Consider the following 26897-nt stretch of genomic DNA (forward strand, 5'->3'; position numbering starts at 1 on the left):
TTGTTTTATTTTGTCTATTTATTTATACTTTAAGTTCTAGGGTACATGTGTACAATGTGCAGGTTTGTTACATATGTATACATGTGCCAGGTTGGTGTGCTGCACCCATTAACTCGTCATTTATATTACGTGTGTGTGTATATATATATCCATCTATATGAGCATTTGGCTTAACGTCTACTTAAAAAACTTTATTACCTTAACACCATCTGAACAGGATTCTTTTTAAAGTAACTAATGAGAACTAATACATAAGAATGAGTGACTGCTGTATAAATACATAAAATAGTTAATGAAATTAATGCACATGCATCTAGACATCCATATATCAAGCCAAGCATGTATTTTACATATGGGGTCTTTGTAGTCATCCATTCATTCTCAAATAGAGACTAGTTCTATACTACAACATGGATGAAACTTGAGAACATTATGCAGGGTGAGAAACTTCACTATATGATTCATTTTAAATGAAATGTCTAGAGTAGGAAAATCTGTAGAGATGGAAAGTAGATTAATGTTTGCCTGTGACTGGGGAAGATTGTGGACTAGGGAGTTATAGCCTAAGGGGTATGGGATTTCTTTGGGGGCTAATCAAATGTTCCAAAATTAACTGCAGTAATTGCATGTCTCTGTAAAAACAATGAATTGTACACTTTAAATGGATGAATTTTATGGTATGTGAATTATATCTCAATAAATAGCTTAAAAATTAAAGTACATTTTTTACTAATACGGAATAATCATATCTTTCTGTACTAATATGGAATAATTATATGGAATAATTATAGCTTTTAAAGCAAGGCACACATAGTGTACAGTCTGTAATATTTATACAAAGGCAGTGAATAAAAATAAATATAATTTTTTTTAATTTTTGCATATGCAGCATAGAATATCTTTGAAGAGATACCAAAGGAAGGAACCAGTAACACTGTCATCTTCAGGAAGTGAAACCGGCTGGCTGGAAGACATGGGTGAAGGGAAAATTTTCAATGAGAAATCTTTTTCTCTTTGAATTTTGAACAAAGTAAATACACTACTTTAAAATCTTTTAAAAAACTGAATTAAAATTAAAAGTAGAGGCTAGCCATAATTTTATTTGAAATACAAATTGAAAAAGAATATCTCACACACATATACACATTTGCATGTGTGTGTGTCTTTCAGTCCTTGTCAGACATGTAATTTTTTTCCGCTGACAGCAATATAAGAAATATGAGAAAGAGAATAAGCTGTGCAGACTTCTTATTTGACCTGGCTTCGACTTCCTGTTTCTAATGTCTCTTAATTTACATTTTGATATGTAATGTTCCCTTCTCATTTTATCTTCATATTTGCAATTTTTACTTTTGGATATTTGTGGAATGCTTCACACTGTTGAATGTCTGTGGATCTAGGCAAAATTTGACTCTGCCACTGCAATTGGAGTTCAGTGTGATGTTTCAATTTATTCTGACTTCAGTTTTTGCTTGCTAAGTTAAATTAGGACAAGATCAAACTTCATTATCTTGCATAGATTACTCTCTAGAAAGTTCTCCCTGTTGCCACTGGTCCATAATCACTACAGACAACTTCCTGAAATGTGGAATTATGGGAAGGCAAACAAAGTATTATAAACACAAGGAAAATCAGAAAACTATGAAAGAGATATACTGAATAATCAATAATCAATTCAATATCCCAAGAGCTAATACTCAAAGATACAAAATAAAGCAAATGGAAAATTTAGCTTAAGCATATTCCCAAACACACTTTAGAAATACAGAATATTTTAGAAGCATACAAAAATAGTTTCTTGTATTTCCTTTTGATTCCTTTATATTTAATATAAGACTCTAGTTCATCTGGCATGGCATGACTTGAGAACACAACAGAATTTTTTTTAGCATAAGGGTAGACAACTATTCCAACATAATTTACTGAAATGTAGTCTTTTCCCACTGTTCTGAAACACCATCTTAATTACTAAGTACATTCTGTTATATCCATGGGTCTGTTTCTGGACTCTATTTTGTTTCATTCAATTTCGTCTCCTACCTCTTCCTATGACAATATCATACCTGCTTTATCTAGACCAACCCTCCCCAAAATAATCTGTTTTTAAAATCCTTGCCAGTTGTATATTTACTTTTCCTAAAAATATTAGAATCAGCTTCTCACTTTCTAATTTTTTAAATTCTAAATGCAATTTTAACTAAGCTTACTTGAATTTACAAATTCATGTGGGGGAGAATCTTGGCATCATTGTGTCTTCCTGTATTTGTATGGCATTCCACCTATTTAGCAAGGTTTTCAGGGGGTTTTTCTTCATATGACATATGAATTTTTTGTTTATATCTAGGTATTTTATCTTTTTCTATCAAAAGTGATTACATTTTTAGACAATTACATTGTCTATTACATTTTCTAATTGGTGACTGCTATTATACAGGAATGCTATTGTTCATTGCATGCTAGTGTTGTTGCCAGCCATTTTACTTAAATATCTTGTATTTTTCTAGGAAAAAAAAAAACAATGTAGGCTTACCAGTAATTGGTTTCCTGCTTCTTTCAAGTGGCTGTGCTTTCTATCCTAATTTTTTCATGTACTATTGCACTGTCTGGTATCTCCAGTAATAGAAATAAGAGTAGGCATTCATGTTTTGTTCCTGACACTAACAGGAATGAAATTAACCTTTCACGGTTAATTCTAATATTTCCTATGGACTTCTTGTAAACACCTTATATCCAGTTAGGAGAAGTTCCCCTATTTCTATAATAATACATTATTGTTGAGTTTTAACAGATAGAAATTTATCAAATGCTTTTTAAAAAATTAATTTGGGGTCTTGGAAAACACCCTACAAAATCTGCTTGATATTACTATGTAAACACTTTTTCTTCTAATGGGAAGCAGAGGAGTTTAACATACTGTAATTATTAACTTTTGCCCTTTACCAAGGGATGCAAATACTCTATGCCACATTCAAGAGGAAGACAGCATATTTTTTACACCAAAAGAAAGCAACAATAAAAAAACATGAAATGCCTTCAAAAATCTTGTTTTAAATGTCTGCTTAGATTTCAAATTTCTTTACTTCAGATGTTTCTATAAGAGAGAAATTTTACCCTCAGTATTCCAGTTTTCCAAGACTTGTGATTAGGAACCATAATAAGCCTATTAATTTCTGTTTCGGTTCATCTTCTCCTTCTTCAACCCACTAATACCATCCTTCTCTCTGCCCCACTGCCCTAGGAATAGTTTTCTCTGCTCACTTACCCTCAGCCCCCTAAAATATGCAACACTTTCCCATGACCCTGATGTGCCCTGGAACCTTGGACAGTCTGAATATTTAAGAAGCCCTTACTCAGATAAAGCGACAGAGTAGTATAGGCAGAGGTTGGCACTGCACATGACAAGGGGAAGAAGGAGAATAAAACTTATTTAGTTATTCTTGGCTCTTTATATACTGAATGTTGTGCCTCATTATTATAAAAAGAAAGTACAATCTTGGGGGAAGAGAGAGAGACTTCTAATTTTGTCTTACTGAATTATGTTAGATTTTTTTCCTGAGGTTCTAGAACTATCCTTGCATTCCTGGGATTAGACCTTATTTAACTATAATTTGTGATTCTTTGGAAGCATAGTTACATTTGATTTGGTAAGACTTCTCAATGTCAATGAGATTAGCCTTTAATTTTCTTCTTTGTGCCACCTTTATCTAATTTTACAATCAATCCTATAGCCTTAAGAATGAATTAGGAAGATTTTTATTTTTCTCCAGTTTCTGAAAGAGTTTATAATATGGTAATTATGTGTTCCTTTAAAGTATGTTTTACATTTTTAAAGAAGTAACCTGGGTGATCTCAGCTGTAGGTAGGCTATGAATTCACTTTAAGATCAACTGACCTGAAAAACTTCTCCCACTTGTACAATGAGGCATAAATATTTTTTTTGTTGTATTGTTTACAAAAGTGAAAAAATTGGGGGGAAATTTGTGTTCATCAGTAAGTTGGTAATTCAATAAATTATATCACATTCCTACTCTGGGTAACTACACAGTCATTTAAAAGGATGCAGTAGATTTGTCATTACTGATATGATAGTACTTTGAATACATACTTAACTTTTTTGGAAGTCACATATGAATACTTAAAACATATGTTTTTCATTGCTGAATTAAGGAACATTTTAGCATGGCATATAAGAGATCTAGAGTCAAACTATTGGGCTGAAAATTTCCCTCTATCAATCAGTTTTATGATCTCTGTTTCTCAGCTTCCCACCTACCTGATAAAGAGAGACAGTAATAGTGCCTCACAGGGTGATGTGAGAATTCCAAAGTGAATTCATCCAAAATGCTAAGGATAGAAACTGATATGTAGTAAAATACTTATTAATTAATAATTTTAAAGTTATACATTATATAAATAAATACACATTTTTTTAAAAAATGCAATCCCAACTAAGAACAACCATTATCCAGGGGAGGGCAAAAAGAAAGGGCTAAATGGTTCTTGATATTTTGCTTTGTATATTTTTATATTATTTTGAACAGAAAAAAATTATGTATTATGTTCAAAATTTTTTAAAGAACAAAATTATAGAAGCCTAATACTAATTATAAAGATGTCAGATAGTCATATAGAATTAGATGTCTAAGACAAGCAAGGTAATCATTGAACCTTCGTTCAGGTACAAAGCAACATGGAGGCCAGCATGGAGAGAGCAGCAGGAATGAGACACACCTGGATTTACATCCTGCTCATTCACTTTCTAGCTGTGGGACCCAGGGAATATTATTTATCCTCTAAGCTAGGGTTTTTCACAAACCTAGCTAGTAGGTCCACAGACACCCTACTTCAGTTTCAGTACTATTTACAGAGTTGGTTCAAAATATAGATCACTAGTAATTTAAAAACATTTCTTTGATTTTTATGCATGCTAAAGTTTAAGAAACAAAATAAAGTTAAGAAACCAAAATAAAATACAATAAAAGTTCTAAGTCTCCCAACCAACTGAATGGATCCTCCTCTCGGCCAAAGAGATTCCAAAGAAACCTGAAAAACTATCTCAGGCCACGATTGGAAGGAGTGGTCATCAGACATACCTCATTAGACATTCCTCCCTTTGGAATTTAGGTACAACCGACCAGCATTAACATTAAAACAGATATATTAACACTGACAGACTATTTTGGAGCAATAAGTTTCTAAATTCCAACCTCACTCTAGTATAGCATCACATGACAGATAGCAGGTCCTAAAAGTATCAAAGTATTTTACCCCAAAATATATTTGTCATATTTTGAAATGGCAATGCAAAGCTGTCTCTTATGGGGGGAAATGTACATTCTTTAGAGACTCACATTCCATTTCCAGGTCCTTTTTAGATCCTGAAGAGATTAGCTGAGAGTCTAGCACCTTATAAATCTTGGAATGGGAAATATTTGCCATCTATTACCTCTAAGGGTAGTCACCTAAAGACTTCATCTTCATAATAAGAACCTTGGTATCCACAACCCCTTATCTTAACCCCGACACTTCTTTCTATTGATTCCAGGTTTTTAGATAATAATTTAACTCTTTCAACCGATTGCCAATCAGAAAATCTTTGAATCCACCTATGACCTGTAAGCCTGCTTCCCACTTCAAGTTGTCCCACCTTTCCAGACCAAACCAATGTATACCTGACATGTATTCATTGATGTCTTATGTCTCCCTAAAACATAAAAAAACAAGCTGTAACCCCACCACCTTAGGCACAAGTTCTCAGGATCTCCTGAGGCTGTGTCACAGGACATGGTCCTCATATTCAGCTTGAAGTAAATCTCTTCAAATATTTTGCAGAGTTTGGCTTTTTTTATCAACAGAACTACTCTCAATCTTGATTCCATAGTATGTCAAAGACGGTTTGTCATACCATATTTACAATATTGGTAATATGGTATTACCAATGTCATACCATATTTACAAAGCTTTAGTGAGATAAAATAAATATTTAATACCATGCTTGGAACATTAAAAAAACTGAACTCATATTATTATAATAATGGGAACATTGTTGCTAGTACTACTACTGTTATCACCATACTCTATAATAACTGTTCCTATTTTAAATGAAGGATCTGATATTTTTTCAACATGCCATAGTCTTCTATGGCCTTATATTTATATAACTTATTACTTTTTCTGACTCAAAAAAATAAATGTGAATATCTCTACTATTTCTTACATTATTTTTTACTGGCAATATTTTATGGCCTTCTGATTTTAACTTCTGACCACTAGTATTCAAGTAACCTCAGATCTTGAAAAAATAAGTGCAGTGCTTGGAACTGAAATTCTGGTATGGTCCTTATTAATGCAATGTGATTTGGGCTTGACCATGATGGGAGATTGTAGAAATAGGATAGGAAAAGAAAAGATATTGGAATAGTAGAGCTTATAAAAATTGTGGTTAAAGTTTTCCTCTCTGGGTGAGGCTTGTACTAAGCATGGGGTGGCAAAAACTATGTTATTAATAAAATACTATATTTTCTAAGAACAAGCCTTTCCCTTCTCTTTGTTACCTGAAAAACCTAGGCATAAAGCTACATGAGTCTTTGGTCCTGATTCTCCATTTCCTTTGGGGAGAAAAAAAAAAGGTCCACATTTCTCACACAGCTTTGGGGAAAAGACTCATAACCATACTTAATGTATAAAAGCTGTGATTTCCATGCAAACTGCTGCTTTCCCAGAAAAATGTAAAAGCCCCCTTTAGCAGTTTAAAATCCTTTAACCATTTCCTTCCTGTTCCACTTGAACTAGGGGCCAGCTTGCTCTGCCTAAAGCCTTCCCTCAGTGACTTTCAGATTAATAAGTTAATTTAAGAAGTGTTAGAAACATTCTTAATTCATTCAGACTTGCAAGATATCATTAAATGCCAGGTATGTACAGTAGGAGCCAAGAAGAGTTACTCTACAATTCTCTCAGTCACGAATAATTTCCTCACCATACTGGGACTTAGGCCTTGCACTGCAAACAGCAAAACTTGGGCTTCCTCACAGTAGCCAATGTCATAGCTCTAAGCCTGCATCAATGTTTACTCATTTACACTCTTTCTTTTATAGTTTCACCAAAAAAGAAAACAAACAAAAACAGGTGCATCCACATATACAAATGAGAAAAAGGTAACCTCTGAAACCATTTCACAGCAAACAGAAGATCCACAAGCTGCTCACTAGCTAAAACCACAGGAGGTGTGTCAGGCACCTTGATGCTGAGCCACGGGAGGCCTGCAGGCTGGGAAGGCAGTAAATCCCCAGAGAGCTCTAAACTCCTGATTGGCAAGCCACACCAGGCCCATCAGCTCCTCAGGTGCTGAGCCACAGGAGGCCCATCAACTGCTCAGGTGGAAGGTGCGGGAGGAGGGAGGAGGCAAACTGTGTGGAGGAGCTTGAATGAAAGGCCACCGGCTCACCAGGGGAGATGGGAAATGAGAGGTGCCTACTGGGAATACTAGAGTTCAGAGAACTTCATCAAGAAAAGGAATGAACCCACTCCCTCCTTGCATAGTATATCTTCTTACCTGCAGGGAAACGCATCTCACAGAGAGTACATTTCTGGCCCAGGGATTCTAAATAAATAAATGCTAATGTAGAATGATTCCCAGATTGAGTTTTGCAGCAGACCACCAGGTCTTCCAGAGAAAATCAGCACCTCCTTGTCAGTTGCTAAGGTTCTTAGGGAATGGTCACCCTCCATCCATCCTTTGTTTGCCAAGATTCTCGGTATGACAGTGACACAGTGACATTTCCCCCTTTAGTTTCCCAAAAGTCCTGGAAATACTTTAGTAGGGACTTTAGTAGGGACTAGTCAGTGACTGCATCTCACTCTTTCATTTATTTACTCTAGCGTTTGTTGTGGCTATAAGTCAAATCCTCTGCTTTGCATTAGAGATATAAAAAAGTCAAATAAGACATAACCTCTGTTCTCAAGGTGACATAAAAGTAAGTAATATTTACAGAATAAGGGTATATGACAGAAATATATCCAAGGTGTTGTAGGAACCTGGCAGAAGGAGAATTAAATCAAATGAGCATTCAGGGACAGTTTCTAGAAGAGGTGACACCAAGTTGAGTATTAAAGGACAAAAATAAACAAGCTGAAAGAGAGGTTTAGGGTGGGGAGGGAGAGAAAGGAAAAGAAAGGAGAAGTGAACAAAGTTACAGGTAGTAAGAAGAGCAAGTAAAAATAACTGGAAAAGACATAGTCGATTCCATCCAAGAACAGTGATTAGATAAGTGTAACTGGGCAACAATGCACGCAGGAGAACAGCAGACAATGAGGCCAGATCACAAAGGACTCTGTAGTCCAAACAAATACATCTGAAATTGACTCTGAAAGCTTCAGGAAGCCCCCAAGTATCATGCAACATCAATATCCAAGACCAAGGCCTCAGAAAAATTAAAGCCTGCTGATTTTGAAAATTGGGTTTCTCAGGTTTCTGTAAAGGATAACCTATTTCCAACAAAATAAGAAAAAAAAATATTTCAAATTCGCAGTCTAGCCTTAGCTCTGGTTCCTGAAGTAAAATTTCTCACTTTATATTTTGCCACTTGGTTTTTAAATCTTTTGTAAAACCATATACAGGCCAGGTGCGGTGGCTCACGCCTGTAATCCCAACACAGGCCGAGGTGGGTGGATCACAAGGTCAGGAGTTCCAGACCTGTCTGGCCAACATAGTGAAACCCTGTCTCTACTAAAAATACACAAAAAATTAGCCAGGTGTGATGGTGTACGCCTGTAATCCCAGCTACTCAGAAGGCTGAGGCAGGAGAATTGCGTGAATCCGGGAGGCGGAGGTTGCAGTGAGCCAAGATCATGCCACTGCACTCCAGCCTGGGTGACAGAATGAGACTCTGTCTCAAAAAAAAAATATATATATATATACACACACACACACACACACACACACACATATATGGTCACGTATAGCATACATAGCACATATTTTACTAACATGTCTTTAAAAGAGGATGCTTGCTACAATAAATAAACACTAATATGATATTAAAACTCAAGTAAATGCCAAATATTCCTTTTCTGGAAGGATAAAATTTTAACCATATATTCCCAATATGATTTACTTTCTCATAAACATATTAATAAATTGCTAATTACAAATAAGTACTGCAATACTAATGTACTAATGTAATAAATATTATCTACATAATAAAACATATACAAAAAGAAAATGTTCAAGAAATAGATTAAGGAAAAATAAAGGTTTTGATATTTTCTATTTGTTCTTCAGTAAGTCATCGTTCAAACCTATGTTGGAAGCCCCCTACTAACTTAGACAGCTAAGACAGATCTACACCCCTATGCTTCTGTGCTCTGTGCAAATGCATGTAGATGTCAGTACACCTTTCATTAAACCAAATCAACTAAAGGAAGAGGAACGGACATAAACAGAGTCATAAAGGAGAGTGGTGAGGTAACACACCTGTGGTGGGCTGTGTAGTCGATAAGAAGCTGAGGCAGTGGAGTTGGATGGGAGATTACACCTGTTAAATCAAGTTTAGCCTAAAGTTGCCTCCTTACATATTTTAAGTCTGGCTTAAAGGCTTCTCCGTAGATAGTGAATTGTAATGTAACTGGATATGTAAACAGACTGTAAACTACTCTTGTACCCATCACAGAGTTTCAGCCAATAAAAGGCTGAACCAATCTGGCCATTTCTGTACCGCATTCCTGTTTTCTGTATATCACTTGCCTTTTTCTGTCCATAAATCTTCCACCACATGGCTGTACGAGAGTCTCTTTGAGCCTACTGTGGCTCAGGAGGCTGCCCGATTTGCAAATGGTTCTTTGCTCAATTAAACTCTGTTAAATTTAATTTGTCTAAGGTTTTTCTTTTAAAATACCCTTCCCTCAGCTCCCTGAGGTCAATGTGAGACTGAAGGAAAACACAAATTGTGAACCAAGCTCTTGATCCTCTTTGTAGTACATGAAAAGCAACCTGGGGTGAAGGCAGGGATAGAGGCAGGACGTTTTATCTGAGGAGCAAGAGAGAGCCATGGGGCTTCCAGGAGAGCCTTGGCCCCAGAAGTTCTTTCCCATATTACCAGAACTCTGGAATCTTAGAGACACGTTTGTTTTTTGAGGGGTTGATTTTCCCATTTTTCTCCAGGAGCATTTAGAAGTCAGCAATTTGGGAACCACTCTACCTAAGGTATGTGCCTCTATTTCCTCACTACAGGTAATCTTGCTAAATGTAAACCCTATTCACAAAATGTGTGCCATCACAGGATCTTGCCCACTTCTCTTTTCCACAGGATTTAGTAAGAAAAAAAAAATGATGTGGTGAGGATTGGAATTATCAATACCTCAACTTATGGGAGGAAACTCTGCTCTAGACACCCATCCCCGCAGATTTCTCAAGAAGGAGGTGCCACACACTACTTCCTGCCCTATGATATACTGAGGAGAGAGGGAAGGGGACTGATGTGTCAGTTTCAGAGTTTTGATTCAGGACTACAGTCATGTCCCCTGAGCAAACACCCCAAGGCATTCAGCCTCACTATGCCAACAGCAATCATTCCTGCTGATCCATCACACGTTCACTGATTATGCTGTCGATAGGAATGAATGAGAGCGGCTGGGATTTAATCAGCATTCTATTCAATCCACCATGCCTCCATCCATTCATTCACTCACTCGGTCACTCCTCTAACAAATACACAAAGAACTTCTCCTCTTCTGGAGCTTCCCTGGACACAGGGAGAACAAAGATGAGAAGGCCCCATTGGTGTCAATAATATTCTGGAAGACAGCAGAGAAGTGCCTGCCATTTGCACTGCTGACCACACCCCGGCCAGCCTGGGCACAGTGCAGAACATTCACCACCTCCGTGCATGGGCTTTACAGACACCATCTCTCCACACACTACTCCTGCCTGAACAATGCAATCAGATGGGTTGTCTGTCATTAAGCCTGACAAAAACCCAGCACAATCTAGGTAAGAGCAATGTTTTTTATCCAGACACTAAATTGCAATCAGGTGACATTATCATGTAAATAAAGAGGCAAACAGATGGTTTCAAACAAGATCCAGGGCTTTCAGAGCATTGCCGACGTTACAAATGAAGAAAAGCAAGGATAAGTCATTAGACACAGAGCAGGCCCTGGAGTGCACAGCAGCCCAACAAACAGAATCCTGGCCTGGATAATGCAGCCAAAACAAAAGGCAGTCACTTACTGCTTGCAATTGTTTGTTAATCAAATACCACTAATTTCCAAATCTGGGGATATGCTCTAAGAAACATATATTCATACTTTTTCCTTAAAATACACTTTGCAATGGTGTCATCTGTGTATATCACCATGACCTTTAATAACACCACTTTCAAAAGGCTCTGTTTTATTTCCTCCCACATGTTTAAATAGGAACAGTGTAATGAACTAGACAGATTCAAGGAATTCAGAGGCCTAGATTTGACTCTACTGTCTCTGTGATCTCTGAGCTTTCTTGGACATGCCCTCTTGCGATCATTTCCCTCAACTGTAAAATGTGAAAACAAAAAATGTGGCAGAGGCCATTAGCTGCTTCCCAGTAATAAGATCCTTCCTTAGTAATAACAACTCCAATTTTTAGCTAAATAGATTGTCACCTAACCAAAAGACTACATTTCCCAGCTTCCTTTCCAGGTAGAAGTGGCCATGTGGCTACGTTTACACCATTAAGATGTAAACAGAAGTGTCATGTGAGAAGTAAAAGAAGAATCCTTTCTCCTGTCTACTGCCTGGAATGTGGCTGCAATGGCTGGTGCTCCAGCACATTGATGGATCACACAGTGAATTTGGAAATAGAAAAATACTGGAGGACAAAAAGGTAGAAGGGGTCCAAGTCCCTGACACCATGGAATACATTTTTATGTAAGATATAAACTGACATATCTATCAACCTCATACTGTAATAATAATTTTTAATAAAAATAATAATTTTCAAGTTTTTGTTATTCACAGAAGACTTAATCTGCCTAATACCTGGATACCTAAACTCCTAATTCCTAATACCTGGACACTAAAACTCCCAGAATTGTTGTGAGTGTTAAATTAGGTGCGAGAACTCTTTGTACTCAGTTTCCCTGAATCCTCAGCATATAAGCTGCTCTGTGAATAAAAGTGTTGCATGATCAAACATGCTGGAGAACAGCCCGTACTATATCCCCCTCCGAAAGTTATACAACCCAAACTGTCATATAAAAGGTTTTGAAAAAAAAAACAGAAACAAAAAAAAAAAGTATTTATCTGTGCTCAGTCCAAAATGTTTCAAATTTGTTTGACTTATTTATTTTTCCATGATGATGCTTTAAGGAGCTTATAAGATACTTTAAGGAGCTTTAAGGTGATGCTTATAAGGAGCCAGTTTCAGAGGAAACACTTTGAGAAATCCTTGGTAAATTTCTTACCAGTTATAGTTAATATCTAAATTGTTGCTTTCAGCCTTCAAATATGAATTGTAATTGAATTTACTTCAATGCCAGTCCAGGTCCAGGTCCCACAGTATATGCTTTCATCACTCTCTGAATGTTTCCTATAGCACATTTGTTAGTCATATTCATTTTTAACTACATGCAATTATATTTCTATCTCCCCCACTAGGCAGTAAGTTCCAGGTGGGTCTTGAAACTGTTTTGCTCATCATTTTATTTCCAATATGAGGCAAAGTGGCACATAATAAGTTATGCACCCAGTAAACAGTTGCTCAATAAATGCATGATTTCTGAACTCTGTTTTCACGTCACACATGCAAACAGCAGTGATGGAATAAATGTAAATCAATTTTGGTTTTGCAAGGGGTTTTAATCTCTTTTAGCTCTCTTGGATGGCATTTGGACCATTAGCTCCACCAGTGCCTATGTATATACTCTTAATGAACTGAACATTAGAATGCCCCTTCTAAGTATCATTATTTAGTAGACATAAGAAATCCCGAGTAACATTGACCTAAAAATAAAAATAGGAGATTTTTAATGTACTTGCAGATAAAGAAAACCTCAGAATTCTCAGCAAGACCCATTATTGGGCTCAACTGGTCTGGATATCCAAGATAGATCACTTACACAGCTGGAAGCTGAGATTGGCTCTTGGTTACAGCTTATCTCCATCAGGGGCTGCCAAGCAGTGCTACAAAAATGACCTTTTCATGTGATTTGGATTTCCATAGCCTAAGGGCTGTGTTCTCAAAGGAAACACCCCAATGGCAAATGAGACTTCCAGGCAAAAGGATCTTCTAATGCAAGCGTTCTTGTGACCTAGGCTTCAAAATCCCAGAACATTATTTTATTAATACAGTCTATATCAGTCCATCTAGTCACAAAGGCCAGCCCAGATGCCAGAGGAGGGCGGGAAGCCCCGTGTCTCCATGAAGGAGCAGCAAGCATTTATAGGAAGGAACAAAATGTATGGCAGCCCTTTTTGGAGAATTTCTGCGATAATGACATGGAAATTATGATACCTATTAGAACCGGTGCTAGGTGCTGTTACTCAACCTTCTAACAGAGGAGCTTATCACATTTTATTCTAATATTTATTTATTTAATATTTTGATAACCGTATCAATATAACTGATTTCTTCTATAATTCTACTTTATTTTATATACCAAAAAATTATTTAGAGAATGGGTCTAGGCTTTACCAGACTGCCAAAGGGATCTAGGACACATAAAATGTTAAGAACTCTTGAGCTGCTTAATAGTGTGGTAACCCAAGGGTCAGCAACGAGCCAACTATGCCATTCCTGCCCCTGCTGGCCTGCCTGTACCTATAAAGACCTTGTCACTTCAGCAAAGTTCTTATCTCTAAACCTCTGCACATGAGGAGACTCCAAAAGCTCCCTCAAGGGAGTATAATCAACTCAGGAAATGGCAACTGTACCTAAACCATTGATTGAGAAATCATGAATTATTTAATTTTACATTCCAAAAAATATCCACATGGAAAACAGACCATAAAGAGAAAAAGAAGTAATTCAATGAGAACATGTGAAAAAAGCCCTGCTCTGCATTAAAAACTCCCATGGGCAGCTGCTCCTTGCTTGGCTTGTACTTCCCAACCCCAACCAGGGGGTTAAAATACATATGTAATCACTCAGGTTCCCTTCTTTTGTAAGAAAGGCCTCTGTAACACTCCTCAAAGAATATTAATTCCATGAGACAAAGTTCTTGGGGCAATAAAACTAGGTAAATTATGTTTATGCATTTTAATCAGGGAAAATTTTTATTAACCCTCAGCAAACTTGTTGCAGTGCAAATCATAGACTATGGGGTTGGTACAAACTTTAATGGTGATTTCTTAGTAGGGTGATGCACTCATTCTGGTTTGCCTCAGACTTTCCAGGTTGTATCACTGAGAGTCCTATGTCCCAGGAAACCCTCAGTCCTGGATAAACCAGGATAGCAGGTCATTCTCTTTACCAATGATTTTAAAGATATTAGTTCCTGATATCAATGTCCCCAAATAAATATTAAAACCTATGGATGCCACTTTCAGTATTCCAGAGCTGAAAGTAATTAAACAATGAGCTCTGATAGAGTAATGTTGCCTGTTTTAAATAACATGGACTTCAATTCTTACCTCCAGAATTGAACTCATTCTAAAAGTTATACATAATCTCCTAAATTTTAAAACAAAATATATTTGGTATTGTGTTGTGTTTTTGTAATACTCTACTTTTAGGAAAGGACAGGGATTCAGTGATTTTGTTTTCTTTGTTTGTTTGTTTGTTGTTGTTGCTGTTGTTTTTGAGACAGAGTCTCGGTCTGTCACCCAGGCTGGAGTGTCGTGGCAAGATCTCAGCTCACTGCAAGCTCTGCCTCCTGGGATCAAGTGATTCTCATACCTCAGCCTCCCAAGTAGCTGGGATTACAGGTGCACGCCACCACGCCAGGTTAAGTTTTGTATTTTTGCTAGAGACAGAGTTTCACTATGTTGGCCAGGCTGGTCTCAAACTCCTGACCTCAAGTGATCCACCTGCCTTGGACTCCCAAAGTGCTGGGATTACAGACATGAGTCACCATGCCTGACTGACAGCAATTTCTTAAATGACATAACCTATTCTGTTTTCCAAATCAAGCTGATTGAGCTATACACATTAACCAGTTTGGTGGAACTGAACCTATTACCTGAGCCTATTGATTTAGAACACTTGGCAGTATTGTAACCAGAAAGTGACCAGGGACAACCTGGCTGCCACCTTAAAAGTCTGCTCATGGGCAGTAATGGCTTTTAATTTTAACAAAGATATGTGTATCCTTGAAGACACTGATATAATCCAGATGTGTGAAACTATAAAACAAGCAAGAGATGTTACATTAGGTTTTGCATTTAATTAGTGGGAGCCTGCACAGAGGATACAGTTTATTCTCAAGCAATTTCCAAATTACCATCCTCCTTGTACTCCTTGGAACATTTACTGTTAACCACCTCCATCATCTTGGTGTTGCTCCTTTCTTGCCTTGCCTTCTACTGTCCTGGTTCTGATTTAATGACGACTCATTCTATGACATCTCTTCTTGCCACTTAAATTAGCATTTCCCTAAGATGCTGACTTCTACCCAATCCTTATATCTCTCTGCAATAGCTCTCATATGAGTCCTAATCCCCATTCAATACTCAAGGCTTCCTTAGTCAATTCTACTGAGGATTACCAAATTGCAATCCAGATTCTCAGTTGGCCTTCCTTTTAATCTTCTGGTCCATATTTCCTGTTACTATCTAGGCATCTGCACATGAACCTGAGCATATGTCTATAATGGAATTTATTATCCTCCCTGCTAAACCTACTCCTTTACATGCATCCCCTACTTCTACTGATGGTACCCCTACACATTCACCTGTGTGTAAAAGTTTTGGTCATCTTTTCAGATTCATTTTTCTTTATATTTTTTGCAATCAATAAATTGCTAAGCCCTATCAATTCTCCTTTCCCATCAAGTTTATGATACTTATTATATTTTTCCATAGCAGCCATCATTGCATTTACTGCTACCATATAGCTTGTAATTTGTATTGTTAAGGCCAAAGTATACTTAAAATCCTGGGGAAAGTAATGCATAGTTTCTTTAAGAAATAGTTGTAAACTGCTGCTGAAAGTTTGTACAGGTTGCATAAGGAAAGAAGTTGCTATAGTAGCAAAAAAAAAAAAAAAAAATTACACCTATTGCAACTGAAGGAAAGCATCATAGGTGTTTTACAGGAATATCTGCTAGAATTCTCTCAGGCTACAACAGAAGGTGCCCAATAGGGTCACACCTCTGGAAGACTGAGATGGAGTATTTGAAATCATAAAAGCAGTTATTCTCTAGGTGGGAGTAGGTATCAAAATAAAACCCCAGTCTCTTATATACTTCATGCTTGCCAATTACCTCCACCCCATGATCTTTACATCCTGGGGACGTGCACCCCTCCTAGAAAATGACTATGATCCATGACGCTAACACTAATAGACCATGACAATGAGTGTGTTTCTCAGGTGAGTGAAAACAAGAAAAGGTTTGTAAAAGCCCTCTATTAGAGTAAAACTCGAATTAGTTCCAGCAAGTTAGCAAGCCATAAAGAGTGTCAAGGTCTACATGACTTTGGATCCCAAGAGTAGATACTAAGTGAGTTCTAATTAGCCCAGAAACAAATGCCATGATTGAATCAAGCAGAGCTGGACAAATTAAGATTAGAAAAACCTATTTCAATATATTTATATTTTTTATGTTTATTTTGTCAAAGGGAAAATGTACTGTTATTTTAATCAAAATTTCATTTTTATGAAGAAAAGCATATATAGTTGGTGGAAAAATTATTTCTAATTCCAACTCCTAATTGTCCCCCCTGGCAAAAGCACTGTGTCACAGGTCTTGATCAGAAAGTTTAGGGGACCACTGCTATTTATTTGGGAGCATCCATTTGAATCACGGTCATTGCAACTAGAAGGAACTCCCTAGCCTCCAAGTGTTTCATCTCAAAATTCAATCCTATTTTAGGAACAAAACAAATAAAGCAATAGTAGTCCCTCTAATAAATTTTAGAGGTCAACTTAAAACACTGGGTTGAAGCATGGGGACTAAAATTTCACTCAGCTTTGGTATAAAACATAATATAAGTTTGGGCAATAATCTTAACATATTTCATAGCATTTTACAATTTATAAAACACTTGCATTATCATGGTTCATTTCAGTTGGATTAGAAACCCACTACGTTTCCTACCAACTCAACAATTGTATGTGTCTATAATTTACATATATATTAATATTTATAAGTAAATCCACCTCAAAATAAAACAAATAAATTACTAGGTAATCAGTTCATCAAGGGACTCCATATAGCAAAGCATGTTATACTTAGACTGCTTTAAATCGTAAGTTTCTATAGTATATTTTTAAACAATTTGATATACGAAAAGTTTATTTACATTCATCGTTTCAAAAATAAACTGCTTAGGAATGTTAGTGAGAACACCTGCTCTGTGGAGTCTGAAATCCTGGTTCTTCCTTCTAGAGGTGAGGACATGACTTTGACATCCTTAAAGCAAGGTCACTAAGGTCTATGATTCCCTCTAAGAAATTGCCTAAAAGGAAGGAGAAATAGACAGTTTCCAAAGATCCTTTCATCTTTGACTTCAGATTTTCTTTTTATTTATGTATTTTTATTTGAAAATAATATTAATTTAAAATTTTAGGTCAAAAGTAGCTTAAAGAACAGCTTTTCCATTCACTTTCTAAACAAGGTCAAAGGAAAGTTCAACTGTTGTCTCCCTGGATCTTTAATGTGTGCCCTGAAAGAAAATGATCAAAATATGTTTCCTCCATGTCTTTCCTCATCCCACCACATCCCTCTCTTCTAAGAAGAGGCTCTGGTCACACATGTAAACATTCAACCACAAGTTGCAGTCCAACAACTATCGTCCATTCTCACTGCAAAGTGAGCAATTCCAAACTGAGGGCCCAATTATGTTTGGAGAGTTGACAAATACCACTTTCAGACAGAGAAGAGGTGGTATAATCAACACTAAGCATTACAGGTAAAAATAAAATAAAATAAAGAAACTAAAAACCCTTTGAACAGTCTGTCTCCTGGTGTTCTGTAATTTCTGATTCATGCAAGCCAACAGAATCTAAATAAAGTCTTTCCAGACAGGGAAGACAGCACAAATTTAGCAGGCTCTAAAGCACCTTTTGAATTAAGTCAGGTACATCTGCTTTTAATTACATACATGCATATATACTTACACACATAAACACATACACAGAGGTAGATTAAAGACAGCTGCAAATTCTTAGCTATTCCTCCCATTGAGAGGTAGAACCTAATTCTCCTCTCCTAAATCTAGGCAGACCTCAGGACCTTGCTTGACCAAGAAATTTATGGCCATGATATTCTGAGCTTGCCAGAGCCAGCTCAGAAGGCATGTGGCTTCCAAATAGGTCTCTGGGACCACTTACTTTTGGAACACCCTTTCTTAGGCTATTCCTTCTTGGAATCCAGCCATCATGTTGTGAGGAAGCCCAAGCAGCCCCATAATTAAACCCATGAGGAGAGGAACTGAGGCCTCTTAGTTGATTGTCCTGAGCTCCCAGCCAATAATCAGCATCAAGGCCCAGCCATAGGAGTGACCCATCTTAAAAACATCTAAAGGCAGCCAAGGTTAGCCTTTCAATGACCACAGTCCAGCCACTATCTAACTACAATGCATGGAAGAACCCAAATTAGAAATCTCGGCCTAGCCCTTCCCCACAAAATTGTAAGCAAAATAAAATATGTGTTTTACGTTGTTAGGTTTCTGGGTGGTATGTCAGGTAACGATAGAGTTTCAGAACACCCACTCCACTTGTCACCATTCTGATGTCACACATTACAAAAAGGACTCCAGTAATTGAAGTCTAAATTTCTTCCCCTCCCACTTGCTAATCCAGAATAAGTGGGGCAGCGGTCTTTAGTGCTTTTATGTCCCATCCAAATGGTACAAGACCAAAATTTGAGAACTGTACAAGCTATAGAAACATCACCAATATTTGTTTGGTTTCTAAATGGTGTTGTAGACCTACATCTCTGCTATAATTCAGTATGAAATACTGAATTACATGTAAGCTCAGATAAGAAAAAGGTGAATGAAGTCAATAGTTCTATAATCACAACATTTTATAGAAGTTCCTCCCCTCAAAAATTACTTTCTGATTTATGATCATCCTGCTTCATATCACCAACCTATTATGACATTTTGCAACTTAACAAGGAGGTGCATTACATATTGCCCTCTTTGAACATCACATGACTTTGACAAGCTTCTCTGGCATTTAAGGTACTGAATATTAAAAATCAGAACAAACAGAAGAGCTATTATAAAAGAAAAATAGTGCTCTCCCATTCATGTCTTCAAATAAGGACAGTTCAAAGTAATAAAGAGAATGTAACAGTGAATTCTACCACACACATAAACACACAAAGATGCTGAGGCTACATGATATCATATCTGTACCCTTTAAAACAGAATCCTGAGAAAGCACTGGAGGCATCTTAAAGAGCAGAAACTAGAGTGATCCTTTTGCCACTTGACAGCTACTCTTTATGGAGGTTTGAGATTTGCATAGTAAGGCAGAACTTGTTCCTACTACTTAAGAAGTTGAGAATGCATTCAGGCCAATTTTTCCAATATTTAGAAAGCAAAGACAGTCAGATACACTTACTTGTTGAAGCAAAGTTATCATGAACTTAAACTACAAGAGCAAATTCTTAATGATTACCTCAGCTGACTCTATATAATACCACAGAGAAGAATTTACAGCTCTTTCAAAATCCAATGTCCATAAAGATAGAACGCCTTGAAGGAAAATGATACCATACTTAAGATAGTGATATCTTTTATTAGTACAGTAAAGTCCTATTTTTATGGAATAGGATGGGTCTGAGGTCATTCCATAAAATTGATTTCCCAGAAAATGGAAATAGGCAATTTACTCTAAGAATTTTATTGAAAAATTATGCTATTCTATTTGAATAATGATGGGAATGTTCTACACGTTTCCTTTATTAATGAATTAAAATACACAAAACACCATAAAATTATATTAGAGGTTCAAAAGTATCACTTAAATCTTTTTTACCAGTCACTTTCATTTTGTAAAATCAGCAGTTCCATTAAAATCGTATTATGTAAAAATGGGTTTTTACTGTAATAATAGTTATTACCTATTTAGCTCCCAAGGATGTTGTGAAAATTAAATAATAAGCCATTGGAAAGCAAATACAAAGTGTTGCTAATACCAGAGGCCAAGAGGGGCAGCCAGATGGAAAAATGAAGGAAAGGAGCACCTGATACATTACAAATCACAGCTTTCATCTGTAATTCCATTACCGCCAAAACTCTATGCGGTGGTCATGTGCACTGATGTTATCTCTTTTCATCTTTCTTAACATTATGATATATTAATTATAGCCCTAATGTTATAAATAAGGGTCAGAAAGGTTTACAGCTTGTCCAATGTCACACTGTTGTAAATGTCAGAAGCCAAATGTGAACCCCAGGTTTATCCTAGTCGACAGCTCATCCTATGCCCTGAAGCCCAGTAAGCCCTTGTGTCTCATAACTGCCCCTCTAATTCTTACCTCATCTTTCAAAATTCACTTCAAATGCCTCTTCTTCCATGAAGCCACCTTTACCCCAGAGACACTATGATTCTAAAAACATTCAGTATTTATTATGGCTATTTGTTGTATTATTGTGCATTGTGTGTTTTATTAACCCAGTTAAATCCCTAGCTGTTTGAGGTCACAGTTATATGGTACTTGACACTGGGTTCCCAGATCGTGAGCACCTGGAACCGTGCCTTGAACACAGTGAATGTTTGGTAAATATTTGCTAAAGTGAACTGGAAAGGGGGTGTTCATTTGAATTACAACTACATTTGCTACCAGATGCAAAGCAAATGCGTTTACTAATGGTTCATTGCATTAGAATGGTTCTAATGCAATGGTTCATTGCATTGAATACCTCTTTGGGAAGTATCTCCAGTTTTTCCAAGCATGTGTGATAACATTAAATGCCTCAAGTAGTGTATCTGACGTACAGTAGATACTCAACAAATAGTAGTTTTTTATTTTATTTTTGTTTTATTTCAAGTTAAGGGAAGAACGCGGATGGTAAAGAGAGGGGCATAAATTCAATATAATATATAGCCTAATTTGGAGATCAGAGCAGGTATGGATGGTAAGTTTTTTTGAAAAAAGAAAGATACAATGAAGAGTTAGAACTCCCGATTTAAATTCTCTGATTTTCTGTCCAGCTTCTTTACTTATTAGCTGGGTAAACCTTGAGGAGGTTACCCTCTCTGCATCCTAGATTTTTCATCTGTAAAAACAGGGATAATAACAGAATCAACTTATAGAGTAGTTGTGAGAATTATATGAAAAAAAAAAAAATCCTTGTAAAATACTTAGTATAGTGCATGTCACACACCAAGCACTGAAGTTATAGTTGCTACTATCACTATCATTACTATCATCATGAAAATCATTTCGTAATTCTTAGGAATCTGTTCAAAGGAGAAGACATTAGTTTCCAGACTGTAAAATCTTAGAGTGGTATGTGTCAATCCTGTCAAACCCAAAGACTTATTTCTGCTATTGAATTACGGATGGGAGCAATGAGTTCATGCACTTCATTCAAACGATGCTTACTGAACGTCTACTTTGCGCCACAGTCAGGTGGACAAATTTATTTGATTTAAAGAAGGCTAGGAATGAAAGAAACAAGGGGAGCCAGGAAAAGGTGAAGAGTTCAGAGAGAGACAAAACCACAAGCAGAAAACAAAGTTAGATTCAATCCAGAGACCCATCAGTGGTCAAAATATCAGTCTGTCAAAAATCAGAAGGGAAGAGTAAGGCAGAGCAGCTCCTGCATAAGACGCCAATCTGAGTGGTACAATGGATTCAACTGCTCATCAATCACAGGTCATTTGTTGGAGATAGAAGAGGGGTTATTAGAGAACAGGAGAGGGGCAATGAGCAGGAGAGGGGCAATGAGCAAGGATTTTATTTTTTATATACTACACATCTGTTTTTCACTCACCTGTCTTTTCACGTGAAAACTAGAAATAATGAAAAATAACCGTGTATATTTTAAAAATCTTAACTTTTCTGATTCTCACAATAACACTGAAAGGTCAACTGGAAAGTCCTCTCTACATCCAATGTCTGTGCCCCACCTCCTTTCCCCCACCCAGCATTGATTTGTGCTATTTAAGAACAGTGTCACGGAGAATTCAGGCCCATACTATGTTATTATGAGATGACCATAGACAAAGGAATGAAGGATAGTGGAGAAAGCCAGGGATCCCGGGACCCAGGGCACACAGTGGACACAGTCAACTGCAGGGCCAAGCAAGATGGCCAAGATGGCTCCTTGCTCGGCATAAAAACCCCAAAGGATACTAAAAGCTTGGCAACCTTCAAAAGCTTCTCTTGCTTCCTGCATGGGGTGGGGGAAGCAGCTTGCTTAGTAGGAAAAAACCATAGCCCAGGGCGAATCCGCTGGCTAGATTAATCAAAGACATGGCTGAGACAGAACAGATTTTTCCTTTTCATATAGGAATGACTCACAAGCTTGTTTATTCAAAAAGTTACATCCTCCATCGAAGAGAGGTGGTTGATGGGGAAGCGGGATGATAATAATAATTGACATTTGTACTGGTCAGCCCACTCACGCCTGTCCCTTGTGTCTCTGGGCACAGTCACACAAACACACCACCAATGGGAAGAAGGTGGCTTGTATATCTTGTTTCATTCTTCCTTCATTCTGCCACACAAATAAAGCAAAGAATACAGTGACCCTCTTATTTTACTCGTAGTCATTTTAGAAAGGGAATGTGCTTTATTGGTTCAAGATGAGGACTGGAGGAAAGACTGCTTGGGTTCAAATTCTGACTCTGCCTAATTGCAAACCATGGGGCCCTGAACAAGTGACTTAATTGCCATAGGCCTCTGCTTCTCCATCTGTAAAAATGGGGATAATAATGTTACTTATTTCATAAGGTTATTGTAAGGATTAAATTAGTTGGTACATGGAAAACAGTTCCCGGCACATTGTTAGTTCTCAGTAAATGTTTGACATTATCATTATTATTACTTCACAGATGGTTAAATGTTCTTCCATTACGGATCTTCTTTTATTCACTATTATCTTAAGAGGTTCAAATTAAACTATAAATGTAATTAGGTCTTTGGGGAAAAATATAATTGTCCTATGAAAAACAATTTCTTCTCAGGCTAGGGAGATATTCTGGAACTTTTGAAAACTCTCTTTTAAATAAGAAGAACTTTGTAAGTATGACTGCGTGTTTCTGTATATCTAAGAAATCATCTTTTTAAAAATATATGTGTATACTGGAAGATAGGTCTAGATAGATAGATGAATAGATACATAGGTAGATATTTTTCTATTTTATTAACCTACTTCTCTGCAATTTTGAAAATTCATAGCAACCGAAGAGCTTGACATTTTTCCTCAGTCCTGTATTTCAAAATTCACAAAGGCAAACCATCAGAACACATTAATAAATTGTTCTCTTCCATACCCTCTGTGTCTTTCCAACTTAAGGATACTAGAACCTGTAAATCCATTCTCTGACCTGTAAATCCATTCTCTGACACATGAAGAAAATTAACCAGCTAGTGGATTATTTTAACTCCTTACAGCATCACAAGTACTTGTTCCACTTTTAATGAAGATATGCTAGGTTAATGTTGGGGGATTTCACTGGTCTATGAAATTGCTCTCCTACATTAACCCCCCAAAAAAGAGGAAGAATGAAACAACATAAGTGCCTACTTATTTCCATACTTGTTACTGTGTTGTACAATATAAATGAAACATTAATAAGATCTGGCTGGGTTCAGCCTGTCTGTGATTCATCTCCTGGGTTGTTTTACTCACTGGGTAAAATGAGAACGTCATCCCCAGGGCCTGGAAGGGTATTGTTGTATCCTCCCCAGCCTTCTTCAACACCTTGCCATGTTTCAGGGAGGGACCATTTTAAAGCTGATTCAGGTGCAGAGGTAGAAGCTAGAAAATAAAAAAAAAAATTTTTTTTGAAAATCTAATTCATTGTGATAACTTCCAAATATTATCCTTATTTTAGGATGCTAAAGAAGAAGCATCCCAAAGAAGCTGTCTTTTAACATTTTATAAGTTTCTGTACAAATATTTATCAGCTAAAAAGCAAGTAATTATTCAATCCTTAGATTACCTTCACTTCTGAAAAATATCCCACTTTTGTTATTATACATTTGTGTTTTGCCTTATAATAAATATGGCATGCTTATCATGAAATATTTAGAAAATGCAAATAAAGAAAGGTAATAATTGCCTATAATCTCACTACCTTGCAGTAACTACCTTTTATTTCTATTTCCTTCCAGAATTTCTCAGAATTTTTACATAATTGAGATTATATCAAATCCTGTTCTTATTTTTTACACGCAGTTTGAATTTTGCTTAGCTTAGCCTATTTTCCTATGCATTTTATCATATTACTTAAATGCCTTGTAAATATAATTTTAGTGGCTACATATCATATTTTAAAAATCCATAATTTACTTAATTCCTATTCTCTGACATTAGACTCTTTTTACTTTGTTAAATTGTAAATAATGCAGTGTTAACTGTCTCTATGCAAATCTCTCAATAATCCTGATTATCTTCTTCAAATACATTCCTCAATGGAATGACTGAGTCAAAGGTTATGTTCTTCCCACAGCTCTCCCTACATATTAAAGGCAGGGTAATAATCTAAAAACTTCTCAGGGCAGTAACTTACAGACAGATCATACATTCAAACCAGTTTCTATTGATTCTGCCTTTGATGATCAAATGGCATTTTCTATTCAACCATTCTACTAGTATCTCCATCGCATAATTGAAATGTAAATCTAATAATTTCCAGTGGGAACTATCCAATATCACATCACGCACAACACCATGCTGAACCATATCTACTTGTTCTTTCCTGGGACATGATTACTGGTGCAGAGTCAGAAGGGCAGAGAGATTGCCTCAAAAGAGTAGAATGAAAAGGCCTCCTCTTTTGAGGGGAGGGAAGGAATCATGTCCATGATTTGCTAATTTTACAACATAAATAGTGAGCACCTTCTCTATCAGACCTGCCCTTAAAAAGGAGGGATACAAAAAGAAATAAAATGTCACCCTTGCCTCCAAGGAACTGATAGTGTTATGTCAGTATTAAGAGGATAAAAACTCTACACAGGCACTGAGGGGAGTTCTTTTTAATGGTACCTGATAATGAAAGGAAGCAAGATTTTGCCAGGAGAAGTTTCCTGAGGGAAGTAGAATCTCAGCTGCATTTTAAAGGCTTAGAAGTTATTCAGGTAAAGGGGAGGTTGTGCTGAGTATATGGCAAGAGGGTTGCACTGCAGACAGAAGGATGAGCATGAGCAGAGGCAAAAAATGGAAAGTCCACTGGAGGAATGATAAGAAATTTGGTGTTACTGAACCACAGGGCTAGAAGACAGGTAAGTGACAAGGTTGGTAAAATAGACAGAGGCCTGAGTATGAAGGATGACAAAGGTGGAGAAGCCAGAGACTTCCAACCCATTAAGGGTATTATTAAGAAGTAGATGAATACAGTTTGTGCCACAGGGCATTTGGGGTATCTTTGTGGTCTCCAGATGGAGCTATGCAGCAAGCAGTGGAAAAATATGAATTGGAAGGATGGGAAGAGCTCTGAGCCCAAAGATGAATTTGGCATCATCGCCCTAGAAGCTGTATTTGAAACTCTGAGGGTGGTTATAACAGCTCCAGAGGATTTCAAGGTGAAAAGGGAAAATGCCTGATGCCAGAAACACGAGGAACACTTAAGTTATTTTTTCTACCAGACCCAATTCCTCAGTAGTCATGGTTTAATTAGAGCTCCAGGATAACCTAAAAGTATATAGACTGTGGTCAAGCAGAAACCATAGACAATTTAGTTAGTACAAAATATACCACACACCTTGTGAATAAGGCAATGTCTTGGAATAAAGGTCACTCAGTAAGAGGCTTTATAAACATTTCATAAACTCCAATACTCTAATACTTTTCTAAGTTTTCTCCCAATGTTGCCTTCTTCCCAATATTAGACCCAAAATACCCAGTTGGGGGTAGAGTAGGGGTATTTGTGAGGGTGACCCCTAGCTTGCCCCACAAAGTCCAGATAAAATGTCTCTGATGCCTCATTTCCAGTGATATTTCAAACAGGCAATGATTGTTCTCTAAAACCTCATGCCAAGCTTCAGGAATCTTTAGTTACTCCAATTTTATATCACAGATGATGGAAACAAATATTCTGTACTTTTTTCACCTTTACTCTTGCTCATAAGAGGGCTGACACAGTCTTTAGTTGGACAAATTAGGCCTTCAGGTAGCTATTCTAATGAAGGAATGTTATTATGCACAAATTTAATTATTCTATACCATCCTGCCTTAAGATAAGAACACTAACGGATAAGAAAACATGTTTCAGTCTCCTGTCAGAGTTATCAGATTTCTATACAATTAATATTAGGATTCTATATGACTACTATTGACAATCAAATTTGTGGAGAGAAAAAGAAGCCTACAAGAGTTAAAGAAGCATCAGTTAGAGATCTACTGGGAGAATCAGAAGAGAGGAAGGTCTTGGAATCCTAAGTAATACAGCATCTCCAGAGAGCACAAATGACCTTGTTAATAGTAGAGCTCTGGTAAGAGAGAGAATTACAAGTGACTGTTAAACTTAGCAATCAGGGCATGGGTGATCCAGATGACAGCAGTCCCAGTTGAGTGGTTCAGATGGAAACCACATCACAGTGGATTGAGGAATGCACTGGAGGTAAGGAAGGAAA

The 26897-nt window shown here is 36.9% G+C and overlaps 1 protein-coding gene across 1 annotated transcript in view; it reads right to left on the bottom strand.

The window, feature by feature from the left end:
- The window catches only part of PKHD1 (PKHD1 ciliary IPT domain containing fibrocystin/polyductin), a 455948-nt gene that overhangs the window by 186459 nt on the left and 242592 nt on the right, over positions 1-26897 (bottom strand). The window contains 1 exon segment of the mRNA XM_007972274.3: positions 23953-24081. Coding sequence (XP_007970465.3) covers positions 23953-24081 — 129 coding nt within the window.

The sequence above is a fragment of the Chlorocebus sabaeus genome, chromosome 17 (assembly GCF_047675955.1).
Source record: "Chlorocebus sabaeus isolate Y175 chromosome 17, mChlSab1.0.hap1, whole genome shotgun sequence".
Classification (NCBI taxonomy): domain Eukaryota; kingdom Metazoa; phylum Chordata; class Mammalia; order Primates; family Cercopithecidae; genus Chlorocebus; species Chlorocebus sabaeus.